Source organism: Ranitomeya imitator, chromosome 9, assembly GCF_032444005.1.
Source record: "Ranitomeya imitator isolate aRanImi1 chromosome 9, aRanImi1.pri, whole genome shotgun sequence".
NCBI classification, from domain to species: domain Eukaryota; kingdom Metazoa; phylum Chordata; class Amphibia; order Anura; family Dendrobatidae; genus Ranitomeya; species Ranitomeya imitator.
The window spans coordinates 120,229,624-120,247,174 of NC_091290.1; the positions used below are offsets into that span (position 1 = coordinate 120,229,624).

The 17,551-nt window shown below is 48.2% G+C and overlaps 1 protein-coding gene across 1 annotated transcript in view; it reads right to left on the reverse strand.

The window, feature by feature from the left end:
• Positions 1-16,626: 16,626 nt before the first annotated feature.
• The window catches only part of LOC138648632 (uncharacterized), a 30,738-nt gene continuing 29,813 nt past the window's right edge, over positions 16,627-17,551 (reverse strand). The window contains exon 3 of the mRNA XM_069738419.1: positions 16,627-16,653. Coding sequence (XP_069594520.1) covers positions 16,627-16,653 — 27 coding nt within the window. The remainder of the gene's footprint in view (positions 16,654-17,551) is intronic.

Consider the following 17,551-nt stretch of genomic DNA (forward strand, 5'->3'; position numbering starts at 1 on the left):
GTCTCGCCTAATGGAGGCTCTCTGTAAGCGAATGCAGGTGAAGCACCTGGTATCGAGTGCGTATCACCCACAGACCAATGGCTTGTGTGAACGCTTAAATGGTACCCTCAAACAGATGCTACGCATGCTGGTTGAGACTCAAGGGCGCGACTGGGAGCGGTACCTCCCACACCTGCTATTCGCTTACCGAGAGGTTCCGCAGGCCTCGACGGGGTTCTCCCCCTTTGAGCTCCTATACGGCAGGCGAGTCCGGGGACCCCTTGGGTTGGTAAGAGAATCCTGGGAAGAGGGGCCGAACCCTTCTGAAGTGTCCATAGTGGAGTATGTCATGCGCTTCCGTGACAAGATGCAGACCTTGACGCAGTTGGTGCATGACAACATGACGCAGGCTCAGGCTGACCAGAAGCACTGGTACGACCAGAACGCCCGGGAGCGGACCTACCACGTGGGTCAAAAGGTGTGGGTGCTGGTCCCCGTACCAACGGATAAGCTTCAGGCAGCCTGTGAGGGCCAGTACGTCGTCCACCAACAGCTCAACCCGGTCACTTACGTGGTCACGCTTGACCACGCTCGGGGTAGGCGAAAGGCCTTTCACGTCAACATGATGAAGGTTCATCACGAACGTGAACCTTTCGTCCTACCGGTCTGCAGCTTGCCCGAAGACGGGGAGGAAGACACCCTCCTGGACATGCTGGCCCAAGCCAAGGCCAATGGGTCCATCGAGTACGTGGAGGTAAGCACCTCGTTAACTGCACCCCAACGGTTGCAGTTGCAAACCACACTGGAACCCTTCCGGGTCGTGTTCTCCATCCAACCTGGGAGGACTCAGTTAGCAGTCCACGAGGTGGACACCGGGAATCACGCCCCACTACGGCGAACACCCTATCGAATCTCTGACCAGGTGCAGCAGATTATGCGCCAAGAGATCGATGAGATGTTACAGCTGGGGGTGATTCGACGGTCAAAGAGCGCGTGGGCCTCACCTGTAGTTCTCGTGCCAAAGAAAGACTGAACCACCCGGTTCTGCGTGGACTACAGGGGGCTCAACGCCCCATCTCAATGCGCATCGAGGAGCTGCTTGAGAAGTTAGCTGGCGTGAAATACCTGACGATAATATATCTGAGTCGAGGATACTGGTAGATTCCCCTGAGCCCCGTGGCGCAGGAGAAGTCCACCTTTATCACACCCTTTGGACTGTACGAGTCCACGGTCATGCCCTTCGGCATGAAGAATGCCCCTGCCACTTTCCAGCGGATGGTCAACCTCCTGCTTCAGGGACTGGAGAAGTATGCCGTGGCGTACTTGGATGACATTGCCATCTTCAGTTCCTCCTGGAAGGAACACCTGCAGCATCTCGAGGAGGTGCTCAGGCGAATTCACCAAGCAGGACTGACTATCAAGCCGGGAAAGTGCCAGATGGGCATGAGTGAGGTTCACTACCTGGGATACCGGGTAGGCGGAGGCACCATGGAGCCAGAGCATGGTGATGGGTTGGCCCACCAGGGTGAACCTGCTGAGGTGTGCATGGAGGAGAACCATCAGGTCCTGCCTCCGTAGCGCACGCCAAAAGGGGGAGGTGTGAGGAAACTGTATAAAATAAGTAGTAGTTTCTCTGCCTGTTAGCACCATAGCTGAGGGATTTTTGGCACTTCTGACAATGGTTCCAAAAACACATGGCAGACCATGGGCTCAAAACCCCCCCTTCCCATTACTTCAGAGTTTAGCTTTCCTTCTCAGAGAGTGTGGGGGTTTTAGGAGAGCCAAGGTATTTACGACCGGCATTTCCTGCCGTGTAAGCTCTTGTCCAGCTATAAGTGAACTTGAAACTTCTTGGATCCATGAAAGTTTTTTGTTTGTTTTTTGTAAGATATTATGCCGACCGTTTACGTTACGAACATGAAAATATATATTCTTAATCTCACTCGGTGGACCTACCCATCCTCGAAACACGGGCTTCTAACTCCATCTGGTAAAGAAGTAGGGTTTTCTCTGTAAATATGTATCCCAGATAGGACATATTTGATCTCATTAGAATGCTCACGTTAATCTGAGTTGAATGCTGGGTTTGTTATGACTATGACATATTTGGTAGCGAAGTTATAGAAAGTCGATAAATTTAAGGTTGCAGTACTCAGAATGCAGAGAGAGGAGGGTCTGGATAAGCCAGCCTTTCTGTGATGTCACAGGCTGCAGGTTTTTTAAATCTCTGCCAGATCCCCAGCTCTTCCTTGCTTGCTTGCTTGCTTCTTCTGGAAAGCCCTGCGCACGTCCAATGAGCTGGGACGTATGGTTGCCTGCCATGCAATGAACTGAGAACATGTGAGTGTTATCTTTTCTCATTTATTCCCTGTTTATTTTATAATTACCCTTGTATATATTTGCAATTGTCTCATTTGTAACATCTTTATAAAATATTTTTGATAAATACACAAGTTATCCCCCAAGTACCCTCACTTGTCTTCCCTTCCTTTGAGGTCCATGTGGTCAGACTTTACGTCCCCTTCTCCATGCGAGTGGCGGTGGTGTATCGTCCTCCCGGCCCCTCATCAGTTCCTGGATCACTTTGCCACCTGGCTTCCACACTTTCTCTCCTGTGACACCCCCACCCTTATCATGGGTGATTTCAACATCCCCATTGCCTCTCCCCTCTCCCCATCTGCTTCTCACTTTTTATCTCTATCCTCCTCTTTCGGCCTCTCGCAGCATACTAACTCTCCAACACATGAAGATGGAAACTCCCTTGACTTGGTCTTCTCCCGGCTTTGCTCAGTGGATGATTTCACAAACTCCCCTCTCCCGCTCTCTGACCACAACCTTCTTTCATTCTCTATCAAGAACTGCCTTCCCGCTCAGGTCACCCCCACTTTCCACACTTATAGAAACATACAGGCCATTAACACCCAGAAACTTATGAAGAACTTGCAGTCCTCATTGGCCCCAATCTCCTCCATCTCATGTCCTGATTCTGTTCTGAAGCATTACAATGAAACCCTGCAAAGTGCTCTGGATGAAGCTGCTCCTCCTATACATAAAACAACTCGGCACAGACGGCAACAACCGTGGCACACGCTGCAAACACGTTTCCTGCAGCGGTGCTCCAGGTGCGCAGAACGTCTGTGGAGAAAATCTAATCTACCCGAAGATTTCATCCATTATAAGTTCATGCTAAAGACATACAATTCTGCCCTTCACCTCTCCAAACAAACCTATTTCAACACCCTCATCACCTCCCTGTCCAATAACCCTAAACGTCTCTTTGACACGTTCCAGTCCCTACTCAACCCAAGAGTGCAGGCCCCAACCACGGATCTCCGTGCTGACGATCTGGCCAATTACTTCAAAGAAAAAATTGACCACATTCGACAGGAAATCATCTCCCAATACCCTCAGACCATGCACTGTCCTCTTTCCCCCACTGCATCTAGCTCACTCTCTGACTTTGAAGCAGTTACAGAAGAAGTAATCAGGCTCCTTGCATCTTCTCGCCCGACCACTTGCACCAGTGACCCCATTCCGTCACATCTCCTCCAGTCCCTTTCCCCGGCTGTCACCTCTCACCTAACAAAAATATTCAACCTTTCCCTCACTTCCGGTATTTTTCCCTCCTCATTTAAGCATGCCATCATACATCCATTACTTAAAAAACCATCCCTCGATCAAAACTGTACCGCAAATTATAGACCTGTCTCTAATCTTCCCTTCATCTCTAAACTCCTGGAACGCCTGGTCCACTCCCGTCTTACCCGCTATCTCTCAGATAACTCTCTTCTCGACCCTCTTCAATCTGGCTTCCGCTCTTTACACTCTACTGAAACTGCCCTCACTAAAGTCTCTAATGACCTACTAACAGCTAAATCTAATGGTCCCTACTCCATGCTAATTCTCTTGGATCTCTCTGCAGCATTCGATACTGTGGATCACCAGCTCCTCCTCACTATGCTCCGCTCCATCGGCCTCAAGGACACCGTTCTCTCCTGGTTCTCCTCCTATCTCTCTGACCGATCCTTCACTGTATGTTTTGCTGGTTCCTCCTCCTCTCACCTTCCCCTTACTGTTGGGGTTCCTCAAGGATCAGTCCTAGGCCCCCTCCTCTTCTCGTTGTATACTACCCCTATTGGACAAACAATCAGTAGATTTGGTTTCCAGTACCACCTCTATGCTGACGACACCCAATTATACATCTCTTCTCCTGTTGTCACGCCGACCTTTTTAGAAAACACCAGTGATTGTCTTACTGCTGTCTAACATCATGTCTTCCCTCCATCTGAAACTAAACCTGTCAAAAACTGAACTCCTCGTGTTCTCTCCCTCTACTAACCTACCTTTGCCTGACATTGCCATCTCCGTGTGCGGTTCCACCATTACTCCAAAGCAACATGCCCGCTGCCTTGGGGTCATCCTTGATTCTGACCTTTCATTCACCCCCCACATTCGATCACTGGCTCGCTCTTCTTACCTGCATCTCAAAAACATTTCTAGAATTCGCCTTTTTCTTACTTTCGACTCTGCAAAAACTCTTACTGTTTCACTTATTCTCGTCTGGACTATTGTAACTCTCTACTAATCGGCCTCCCTCTTACCAAACTTTCCCCGCTCCAATCTGTCCTGAATGCTGCTGCCAGGATCATATTCCTCACCAACCGTTACACCGATGCCTCTACCTTGTGCCAGTCATTACACTGGCTACCCATCCACTCCAGAATCTAGTACAAAACTACTACCCTCATCCACAAAGCACTCCATGGCTCTGCACCACCCTACATCTCCTCTCTGGTCTCAGTCTACCACCCTACCCGTGCCCTCCGATCCGCTAATGACCTCAGGTTAGCATCCTCAATAATCAGAACCTCCCACTCCCGTCTCCAAGACTTTACACGTGCTGCGCCGATTCTTTGGAATGCACTACCTAGGTTAATACGATTAATCCCCAATCCCCACAGTTTTAAGCGTACCCTAAAAACTCACTTGTTCAGACTGGCCTACCGCCTCAATGCATTAACCTAACGATCCCTGTGTGGCCTATTTATATATAAAAAAAAAACCCAGGTTCCTCGCATCATGTTCTCATTCACTTTATGCAGTTAATAGCCCTCTGTGTCTGTACTGCTACATACTTAGGCAGTTAACTGGTTCATGCAGCTTTACATGAACACCCGAGCCTTACACTATGGCCGGTCCGAATAACTAAAGAAATTGTTACCATCCACCTCTCGTGTCTCCCCTTTTCCTCATAGTTTGTAAGCTTGCGAGCAGGGCCCTCATTCCTCCTGGTATCTGTTTTGAACTGTATTTCTGTTATGCTGTAATGTCTATTGTCTGTACAAGTCCCCTCTATAATTTGTAAAGCGCTGCGGAATATGTTGGCGCTATATAAATAAAAAATTATTATTATTATTATTATTATTATTATTAAAGCACTGCCTAATTTTTATGGGATATAATATTTAATATTAGTTCATTCTCCATGCTCTAAACGTACCCTAAGCCTTCTGAAGGGAATTACACTACTGTGTTGGGTTAGCTTCAGACCCGTTTAATCGAAGCTGGTGGCAGTGATACCGTGTGCAGACATTTGGGATTATGTTGTAGCGACTGCGGCGTTGATAATTATTGTTTCTGCCGGACTGGGAGTAGTTATCGCGTCGCTGCAGCGTGCCCAATAGCCAGTACATAGCAGGCAGCCTTTCTGGTGACTAATTACCCAGGGTGCAGTACCTAATCTGACTTGAGAGTAAAGGGGGCGCCAGAGAGCTGCAAGTGTTAAGTGAAACTGTAAGCGGGATAGACATAAATCCCTGCAGTTCGTGGTATATTGAAGAGCAGTGGGATACCTAGAATAAGCCCCTGCTGTAAACTAAGAGGTCAATAGCCTTGCGTGTTTTTTCATCACGATGTGGAGTGGAGGGATAACTAAGATAAGCCCCCTGCACATGTGAGAGCCGACTGTTGGCCTAAAGTCACCCCGACCCGTGATATAGGGGTGACGGTCACGGTGTGAATCGTGACAAATTGGTGGCAACGGTCAGTGGATCCTGACAAGTGGTACTGTGCAGTGTATATACACAGGACAGGAGGAGTGGTACTGTGCAGTGTATATGCACAGGACAGGATGAGTGGTACTGTGCAGTGTATATACACAGGACAGGATGAGTGGTACTGTGCAGTGTATATATACAGGACAGGAGGAGTGGTACTGTGCAGTGTATATGCACAGGACAGGAGAAGTGGTACTGTGCAGTGTATATACATAGGACAGGAGTGGTACTGTGCAGTGAATATACACCGAACCGGAGGAATGGTACTGTGCAGTGTATATGCACAGGACAGGAGGAGTGGTACTGTGCCGTGTATATGCACAGGACAGGAGTGGTACTGTGCCGTGTATATGCACAGGACAGGAGTGGTACTGTGCAACGTATATGCACACGACAGGAGGAGTGGTACTGTGCGGTGTAAATATACAGGACAGGAGAAGTGGTACTGGGCAGTGTATATACACAGGACGGGAGAAGTGGAACTGTGCAGTGTGTACATACAGGACAGGAGAAGTGGTACTGTGCAGTGTATATACACAGGACAGGATGAGTGGTACTGTGCAGTGTATATACACAGGACAGGATGAGTTGTACTGTGCAGTGTATATGGACAGGAGAAGTGGTACTGTGCAGTGTATATACACAGGACAGGATGAGTGGTACTGTGCAGTGTATATACACAGGACAGGATGAGTTGTACTGTGCAGTGAATATACACAGGACAGGAGTGGTACTGTGCAGTGAATATACACAGGACAGGAGAAGTGGTACTGTGCAGTGTATATACACAGGACAGGAGGAATGGTACTGTGCAGTGTATATACACAGGACAGGAGTGGTACTGTGCAGTGTATATACACAGGACAGGAGGAGTGGTACTGTGCAGTGTATATACACAGGACAGGAGGAGTGGTACTGTGCAGTGTATCTATACAGGACAGGAGGAGTGGTACTGTGCAGTGTATATGCACAGGACAGGAGAAGTGGCACTGTGTAGCGTATATACACGACAGGAGAAGTGGTACTGTGCAGTGTATATACACGACAGGAGAAGTGGTACTGTGTAGTGTATATACACAGGAAAGGAGGAGTGGTACTGTGCAGCGTTGAGAAACATGTGATGGTATCTCCGCAGCTCCTCTTCATATATTTGCATATTTGGGGTCATTGTTCTGGATCACTGCGTTGAGAAACACGTATACAGTGTATATGCACAGGACAGGAGGAGTGGTACTGTGCAGTGTATATGCACAGGACAGGAGGAGTGGTACTGTGCAGTGTATATGCACAGGACAGGAGGAGTGGTACTGTGCAGTGTATATACACAGGACAGGAGGAGTGGTACTGTGCAGTGAATATACACAGGACAGGAGTGGTACTGTGCAGTGTATATACACAGGACAGGACAGGAGTGGTACTGTGCAGTGTATATACACAGGACAGGAGTGGTACTGTGCAGTGTAAATACACAGGACAGGACAGGAGTGGTACTGTGCAGTGTATATACACAGGACAGGAGGAGTGGTACTGTGCAGTGTATATACACAGGACAGGAGGAGTGGTACTGTGCAGTGTATATACACAGGACAGGATGAGTTGTACTGTGCAGTGTATATACAAAGGACAGGATGAGTTGTACTGTGCAGTGAATATACACAGGACAGGAGGAGTGGTACTGTGCAGTGTATATACACAGGACAGGAGTGGTACTGTGCAGTGAATATACACAGGACAGGAGGAGTGGTACTGTGCAGTGTATATACACAGGACAGGAGGAGTGGTACTGTGCAGTGTATATATACAGCACAGGAGGAGTGGTACTGTGCAGTGTATATACACAGGACAGGAGTGGTACTGTGCAGTGAATATACACCGAACAGGAGGAATGGTACTGTGCAGTGTATATGCACAGGACAGGAGGAGTGGTACTGTGCAGTGTATATGCACAGGACAGGAGGAGTGGTACTGTGCCGTGTATATGCACAGGACAGGAGGCGTGGTACTGTGCAGTGTATATACACAGGACCGGAGGAGTGGTACTGTGCAGTGTATATACACAGGACAGGAGTGGTACTATGCAGTGAATATATACAGGCCAGAAGTGGTACTGTGCAGCGTATATATACAGAAGTGGTATTGTGCAGTGTGTGTACATACAGGACAGGAGAAGTGGTACTGTGCAGTGAATATACACAGGACAGGACGAGTGGTACAGTGCAGTGTATATACACAGGACAGGAGGAGTGGTACTGTGCAGTGTATATACACAGGACAGGAGGAGTGGTACTGTGCAGTGTATATACACAGGACAGGATGAGTTGTACTGTGCAGTGTATATACACAGGACAGGAGGAGTGGTACTGTGCAGTGTATCTATACAGGACAGGAGGAGTGGTACTGTGCAGTGTATATGCACAGGACAGGAGAAGTGGTACTGTGTAGCGTATATACACAGGACAGGAGAAGTGGTACTGTGTAGAGTATATACACAGGACAGGAGAAGTGGTACTGTGCAGTGTATATACACGACAGGAGAAGTGGTACTGTGTAGTGTGTGTATATACACAGGAAAGGAGGAGTGGTACTGTGCAGCGTTGAGAAACATGTGATGGTGTCTCCGCAGCTCCTCTTCATGTATTTGCATATTTGGGGTCATTGTTCTGGATCACTGCGTTGAGAAACACGTATACAGTGTATATGCACAGGACAGGAGGAGTGGTACTGTGCAGTGTATATACACAGGACAGGAGGAGTGGTACTGTGCAGTGAATATACACAGGACAGGAGTGGTACTGTGCAGTGTATATACACAGGACAGGACAGGAGTGGTACTGTGCAGTGTATATACACAGGACAGGAGGAGTGGTACTGTGCAGTGTATATACACAGGACAGGAGGAGTGGTACTGTGCAGTGTATATACACAGGACAGGAGGAGTGGTACTGTGCAGTGTATATACACAGGACAGGAGGAGTGGTACTGTGCAGTGTATATACACAGGACAGGAGGAGTGGTACTGTGCAGTGTATATACACAGGACAGGAGGAGTGGTACTGTGCAGTGTATATGCACAGGACAGAAGTGGTACTATGCAGTTAATATATACAGGCCAGAAGTGGTACTGTGCAGCGTATATATACAGAAGTGGTATTGTGCATTGTGTGTACATATAGGTCCTTCTCAAAAAATTAGCATATAATGTTAAATTTCATTATTTACCATAATGTAATGATTACAATTAAACTTTCATATATTATAGATTCATTATCCACCAACTGAAATTTGTCAGGTCTTTTATTGTTTTAATACTGATGATTTTGGCATACAACTCCTGATAACCCAAAAAACCTGTCTCAATAAATTAGCATATCAAGAAAAGGTTCTCTAAACGACCTATTACCCTAATCTTCTGAATCAACTAATTAACTCTAAACACATGCAAAAGATACCTGAGGCTTTTATAAACTCCCTGCCTGGTTCATTACTCAAAACCCCCATCATGGGTAAGACTAGCGACCTGACAGATGTCAAGAAGGCCATCATTGACACCCTCAAGCAAGAGGGTAAGACCCAGAAAGAAATTTCTCAACAAATAGGCTGTTCCCAGAGTGCTGTATCAAGGCACCTCAATGGTAAGTCTGTTGGAAGGAAACAATGTGGCAGAAAACGCTGTACAACGAGAAGAGGAGACCGGACCCTGAGGAAGATTGTGGAGAAGGACCGATTCCAGACCTTGGGGAACCTGAGGAAGCAGTGGACTGAGTCTGGTGTGGAAACATCCAGAGCCACCGTGCACAGGCGTGTGCAGGAAATGGGCTACAGGTGCCGCATTCCCCAGGTAAAGCCACTTTTGAACCATAAACAGCGGCAGAGGCGCCTGACCTGGGCTACAGAGAAGCAGCACTGGACTGTTGCTAAGTGGTCCCAAGTACTTTTTTCTGATGAAAGCAAATTTTGCATGTCATTCGGAAATCAAGGTGCCAGAGTCTGGAGGAAGACTGGGGAGAAGGAAATGCCAAAATGCCTGAAGTCCAGTGTCAAGTACCCACAGTCAGTGATGGTGTGGGGTGCCATGTCAGCTGCTGGTGTTGGTCCACTGTGTTTCATCAAGGGCAGGGTCAATGAAGCTAGCTATCAGGAGATTTTGGAGCACTTCATGCTTCCATCGGCTGAAATGCTTTATGGAGATGAAGATTTCATTTTTCAGCACGACCTGGCACCTGCTCACAGTGCCAAAACCACTGGTAAATGGTTTACTGACCATGGTATTACTGTGCTCAATTGGCCTGCCAACTCTCCTGACCTGAACCCCATAGAGAATCTGTGGGATATTGTGAAGAGAAAGTTGAGAGACGCAAGACCCAACACTCTGGATGAGCTTAAGGCCGCTATTGAAGCATCCTGGGCCTCCATAACATCTCAGCAGTGTCACAGGCTGATTGCCTCCATGCCACGCCGCATTGAAGCAGTCATTTCTGCCAAAGGATTCCCGACCAAGTATTGAGTGCATAACTGAACATTATTATTTGGGTATGTTCACACGTTCAGGATTTCCATCCTTTTTTTTTCAGGACAGTTTTTTTAAAAAACTGCAGCTCTTGGCAGAGAACGCAGGTCCTTTTTTTGGTCCTTTTTTGATGCGTTTTTTGATGCGTTTTTTGATGCTTTTTTTATCCTTTTTTTATGCAGTTTTCTATGCAGAGACTGTGTGTTTCCTAGGAAGCTTTTTAGGGCTAAAATGGCTGAAAATACCCTAACCCTACCCCTAACCCTAACCCTACCCCTAACCCTACCCCTACCCCTATTCTAACCTTAGTGAAAAAAAAAAAAATTCTTAATTTTTTTATTGTCCCTACCAATGGGGGTGACAAAGTGGGGGGGGGTGTCATTTACTATTTTTTTATTTTGATCACTGAGATGTTATATCTCAGTGATCAAAATGCACTTTGGAGCGAATCTGCCGGCCGGCAGATTCGGCGGGCGCACTGCGCATGCGCCCGCCATTTTGCAAGATGGCGGCGCCCAGGGAGAAGACGGCCGGACGGACACCGGGTAAGGATAAGGGGGGGAGATTAGGGCACGGGGGGGGGGGCATCGAAGCACGGGGGGGGGGCATCGGAGCACGGGGGGGCGGGATCGGAGCACGGGGGGGCAGCCACACTCCGCCCACGCACTTCCGCCCGCTCCCCCGCACTTCCTGCTGCAGCGGTTCTGCACATCAAATCGCAGTAAAACCCGCAGATATATTTTTGATCTGCGGGTTTTACTGCGATTTTGACCTCACAATGGAGGTCTATGGGTGCAGAACCGCTGCGGTTCAGGAAAAAGAAGTGACATGCTCCTTCTTTTTTGCCGCAGCTATTCTGCGCGGCTTTTTAAACGAAATTACGGATCATGTGCACAGCAGTGACTGTTTTCCATAGGGTTACATTGTTATGTACCCTGCATGGAAAACAGCTGCGGAACCGCAGCGGCAAAACCGATGCGGTTCCGCAGTAAAAAACGCACTGTGTGAACATGGCCTTTGATGGTTTTTTTTGTTTATTAAAAAACACTTTTATTTGATTGGATGGGTGAAATATGCTAATTTATTGAGACAGGTTTTTTGGGTTATCAGGAGTTGTATGCCAAAATCATCAGTATTAAAACAATAAAAGACCTGACAAATTTCAGTTGGTGGATAATGAATCTATAATATATGAAAGTTTAATTGTAATCATTACATTATGGTAAATAAAGAAATTTAACACTATATGCTAATTTTTTGAGAAGGACCTGTATACACAGGACAGGATGAGTTGTACTGTGCAGTGTATATACACAGGACAGGAGCAGTGGTACTGTGCAGTGTATATGCACAGGACAGGAGGAGTGGTACTGTGCAGTGAATATGCACAGGACAGGATGAGTGGTACTGTGCAGTGTATATACACAGGACAGGAGTGGTACTGTGCAGTGAATATACACAGGACCGGAGGAGTGGTACTGTGCAGTGTATATACACAGGACAGGAGGAGTGGTACTGTGCAGTGTGTGTATATACACAGGACAGGAGGCGTGGTACTGTGCAGTGTATATACACAGGACCGGAGGAGTGGTACTGTGCAGTGTATATACACAGGACAGGAGTGGTACTGTACAGCGTATATATACAGAAGTGGTATTGTGCAGTGTGTGTACATACAGGACAGGAGAAGTGGTACTGTGCAACGTATACACAGGACAGAAGTGGTACTGTGCAGCGTATACACACAGGACAGGAGAAATGGTACTGTGTAGCGTATATACACAGGACAGGAGAAGTGGTACTGTGCAGTGTATATACACAGGACAGGAGAAGTGGAACTGTGCAGTGTTTATACACAGAACAGGAGGAGTGGTACTGTGCAGCGTATATACACAGGACAGGAGAAGTGGAACTGTGCAGCGTATACACAGGACAGGAGAAGTGGTACTGTGAAGCGTATACACCCAGGACAGGAGAAATGGTACTGTGTAGCGTATATACACGGGACAGGAGAAGTGGTACTGTGCAGTGTATATACACAGGACAGGAGAAGTGGAACTGTGCAGTGTATATACAGAGGACAGGAGAAGTGGAACTGTGCAGCGTATATACACAGGACAGGAGGAGTCGTACTGTGCAGCGTTGAGAAACATGTGATGGTGTCTCCGCGGTGTTGGATGTTTTGGACTCCATGAGGTCAATCATCTGTGTCTTTAGGACTGTGGAGACCTGGGTGTCGTAACCAGTGCCTTCCCCCCTCCTATCAATCCCGTAATGAAACACACACAGTCCTAGGTGGGTTGAACAGGTCGGTCACAGTTTATTAATTAAATAATCGGAGAAAGGGCAATTACATATCGTAACGAGCGGCTCGCGCCGAGCTCCTGTCAGTGATCGACAGGGGAATTGGCCCAACGAGCGGTTACGACCTTTGCCCTCCTCCGCTTTTTCCGCTGTGACTTAATAAAGGTTACCAGGGTTAGTTATAACAACATACGTAATAAATTTATTTATTTTTTTTTTTTTTTTTAAATCTTATAACATAGTTCACACATTTACATTCTCCTGGAGGTTAGTTTAATCATTAGCCTTTAAAAGGGAGGGTGGGTGGGACAAAAGCTTCCAGGTGTCCTGCCGAGAGTGAAAGAGAAAGTTCTCGGCTGGACACCTGGATTTAACCCCTGTAGGAGTGGCCGTAGGACCCCTCCCCTCTAGTGCCCACTGGCCGGCTGGGGTCTTCCAATTAGTGCATCACTAAGGGGGGAGTGATGCTAGGGGGGAACTGGCACAGACATTCTTTTCGTGCAGCTCTCTGTGTGCTCCCCAGTCAGAGACGCGTACCTTAATCAGTACCGCGTCTGCCAGACTGTGGAGACCTGGGTGTCGTAACCAGTGCCTTCCCCCCTCCCATCAATCCCGTAATGAAACACACACAGTCCTAGGTGGGTTGAACAGGTCGGTCACAGTTTATTAATTAAATAATCGGAGAAAGGGCAATTACATATCGTAACGAGCGGCTCGCGCCGAGCTCCTGTCAGTGATCGACGGGAATTGGCCCAACGAGCGGTTACGACCTTTGCCCTCCTCCGCTTTTTCCGCCACGGAGGATCCCGTGTATTAACTACGCGGGACTCCGACCCCACCCCTCGATGTTAGGGCCTGTTCAACCCCATCCTGTACACCAGACAGAAAAATATCGAGGCCAATGTCCGTTAGGTGAACTCCGTCCGGTCTTAATTGTGGCGTGTTATCCCCTTGTAGCTGGCGGTGCCGGATCACGATACCGCCTCTTCCTCTCACATATTTTCCAATCCGCGCGTTGAATTTCCTTCTTGTCCGCTCTATGGCTTTTTTATCTCTTACTCCTCGCCAAACGGCCCGTGGTGTTATATCCGACCACACCAGTATTATGTTCCTGAATAGACAGTATCCGACCACACCAGTATCATGTTCCTGAATAGACAGTTGAACCTTTCCATATCCGTTGTCACCCATTTGTACAATTCAGCCACCTTTTGTTTGCCCAGGTCATTGCCACCCGCGTGTACCACCATTATCACCGGATGTTCCGCCATCCTTGCTATGCCAACCATCTCTTTGAACACCTGTTTCCACTGGAGGCCTCTGACACCCCTCCAGTTAACTTTTATGCCCGGGAGGTAAAGATTTGTTCCTCCTGGCCGCAGTTTGGCCCTCTTTTCGGCCCAGTAAACGTAGGAATCTCCTACAACCCAAACATCAACCCCTGAAAGAGACAACACATGTTAATTAAGCAAGTCGGGTCTTATGTATCTGGCGAAGCATGCGGACTTCCAACGACCCATTCTCTGCACCTCGGCCTCTGACACTCCTGCCCTAGCCGCTTCTGTGGCTGCCCCTATGCGGAACGAATGTGTTCCGTACTCCTTTGGATTTGCGCCGGCTTTTTCCAAGCCTAGCTTGAACATCGCCTGAAATTGGTACTTGGTCATAGGGGACCCGTCTGTATGAATGAAGAAAAATCTACCAGCGTGTCTTATCCCGGCGTATCTTCTAACCATTTTTAGCGGGCAAGCTGGGCCATCTGTGGAGTTAACCAGTACCCATGTGCCCCTACCGGTGGGATCGCATTTGGATTTTCTAACCCTGATGCGCAGGGCGTCACTGCATATAACTATGTCCTCATTAATTAGGCCTCCTTCCGACGCGTTTTTTGACCGCGGTAGCAATTCGCTGATACGCCGCGCTCCGAAAAAGACGGTCGCAAAAGTTGCTGATATGAGGGCCGCCTCATATTGCGATAAGCAGACCGACGGGGATATCGCAATCAGGTCCTGCAATAGTCTCAGAGAAATGGGGCGGCGACATTCTTGGCTTGGCTGAAGCCTTTTCCAACCTTTTATGGCTTGTCTTATGCAAAAGGACTTAGTTACGTGTACCCAACCCAATAATTGAAAGAAAAATGCTAGCCCTGATAATTTCCGTTGTGCCGAGGTGCCCGACGCCCCACTTTCCCTCATCCGTAATAGAAAATCAGTTGTCACCGCGCTTCGTGCTCGGTCGCATTTATCGACTGGCCTACCCCGAATTAGTGAGCACCACTCCTCCCAAGCCTTACCATACACCTGCCAGGTAGCTGGCGAAACGGTGGCCCGGATTAAGGGCATCAATGATTGGCCACTGTGTCCCACAGGGACTGTGGACACCGAATACCCCGGGGGTTGCGCGTTGGGCTGCTGGATTCTGAAAGCCTGCCAATTGGAAAATAACAATGGGTTAATGATATTCTCATCGACTTCCGCCACCACGGTGGCTCTACACCAAATATTGTTTTCAAGGCATATCAGTGCAAGCCGTCGCAAGAGAGCGAGTATGGGCAGGGATGAAGAGGACATGTGATTTAAACTCTTCACTGTTTTCACATTTTTACTTTGGAAACGAATGTTCATGTTCCTCAACTGATCGGCCCATATCTCCAATGCTGCTACAACCACAAACAATTCCCATAGGGCCGGGTCTTGCCCCCACATTGTTGTCGTCCATTTCTCTGGCCAACCAGATTTGCACCATTGGTTTTTATAGATTGCTGCGAAACCCTCTTTTTTGTTCCACCCTACTGTCAGCCCTAATTCCTTGCTTGTGATCTCTTTAGCCATGACGCACGTGTGACCGTTGTACGATTGTAGGAACGTCTGCCATACCAGCAGATCTGCTTTTAGCGAACGAGTGAGCCTAATTCTTTGGCCGGGCTGAGAAGCGCCTTTTGTTGCCAGGGATAGTCTGCGCGAGAAAGCTCTGCCGACCGGCATTACGCGGCAGGCGAAGGTCAGTAGACCCAATAACGCCTGCATTTGCTGTAGGGTTACCTTGTTAACTTCGAGGAAGCTTTTCAACATTTGCAGGGTTTTTTGTATTTTATCCTCTGGTAATCAGAAAACCATCATCTTGGTATCTATTTCAATGCCCAGAAAGGGCAATACATTACATGGTCCCTCCGTTTTCTCCGGTGACAAGGGCACGCCGAATTTGAGTGAGATGATTTGAATTTTTCTAGTAGATCGGAGCAGAGTTTAGAATTTCTGGGGCCGACAAACAGGAAATCGTCGAGGTAGTGGATTAGGGATTTACTGCCCGTTTCGTACCGAACTACGTGCTGAATAGCTCGAAATAGTGACATGAGATGGAACATCCCATTGGGAGGCACATGTCGAAGTAATAGTATTGGTCCCCTTTGCAGCCCAGAAAGTGGAAACATTCGGGGTGCACGGGTAGCAAACGGAATGCCGATTCTATGTCGGATTTGGCTAGTAGGGCGCCGGGTCCGGCTGCCCGTACTAATTCTACCGCTTTATCGAACGACGCGTATGAGACGGAAGCTTCTTCTGGGAAAATTGCGTTATTAACCGAATCGCCCTTTGGGTGAGATAAATGATGGATTAGGCGGTATTTACCGGGTTCCTTTTTTGGTATGATGCCTAATGGAGATATTTTAATGTTTTTGAAGGGGAGCGACTTAAAGGGGCCTGCTACCCTACCCATTTCCACCTCCTTGATGATTTTTTTTGTCTAAGAATTTTGGGGAATTCGCGAGCCGATTTTAGGTTATCAGACAGGGTTGGCGTTCTTGTTAACCTAAAGGGAAGAAAGAACCCGTCAGAGAATCCTGCTTGCAGCTGCTGAGCCGCTTCCTTATTGGGGTACAGCTTTAGCCAGGGGGCCATCGCGGTTGCGCTCACTGGGGTTCTGCCTTGTAGGCCCTTTGTATGCCTGACAAATGCACCTTGCCGCTGGGTGTCCCCCCCGCAAGCAGAACAGTCATGTCTGAATTTGCATAAATTGTGGAAACGGCAGTTTCCCTCGTTATATAGCCAGCAGGCCCCGGGTTTTCGCACGACTACTGAGTTCTGACCTGCAGTTGTGGACTAATACTGCGAAGGCCTGGAGCCAATTATTCCTGGTTAACCCGATTTTTGATCTCCCTCTATCGAAACCCCTTTCGTTAGCTCTATCAACCGTTTGTTGGTCCGTTGATAACAGCGACCAAATATCAATATAATCGTTGTCCCAGATTTTCTGTCTCGTTTCCTGGTCTATATGAGCGCCTAGCGGGCTGATCCCGCAGAAGAAGGCGTCTTTGTGTAGATTAGCGGACTGTGGTGTTGAATTGTTCACCACATTTCCCCTTGCATGAGTTAATTGTAGGATTATCTCCTTTAACGCTGACGTTAGCTCCATTTCCTTTACATTAACCCCGTAGCGTAACGTTTCCTCGCTACCCTTGGTACACTTACCGCTGTGTGACTCTGGACGAGTGTACACCGATCCTGGAGGAACCCCCGCAGATGTTGACGGGGGGATGTCGCAGGACTGGGAAACTCTGGCTCCCGCTACAGCGAGGGATTGGCCGATGTGCTGGCCGATGCACTGAGTATCGTGCGTTGGAGCCCGATTACTACCACGTAGTGGTGGATTGATGGCTCTGTCTTCCGTGACTGCGTGGTGGTTATTGTGGCTGGAAGCCGCGGGGGAT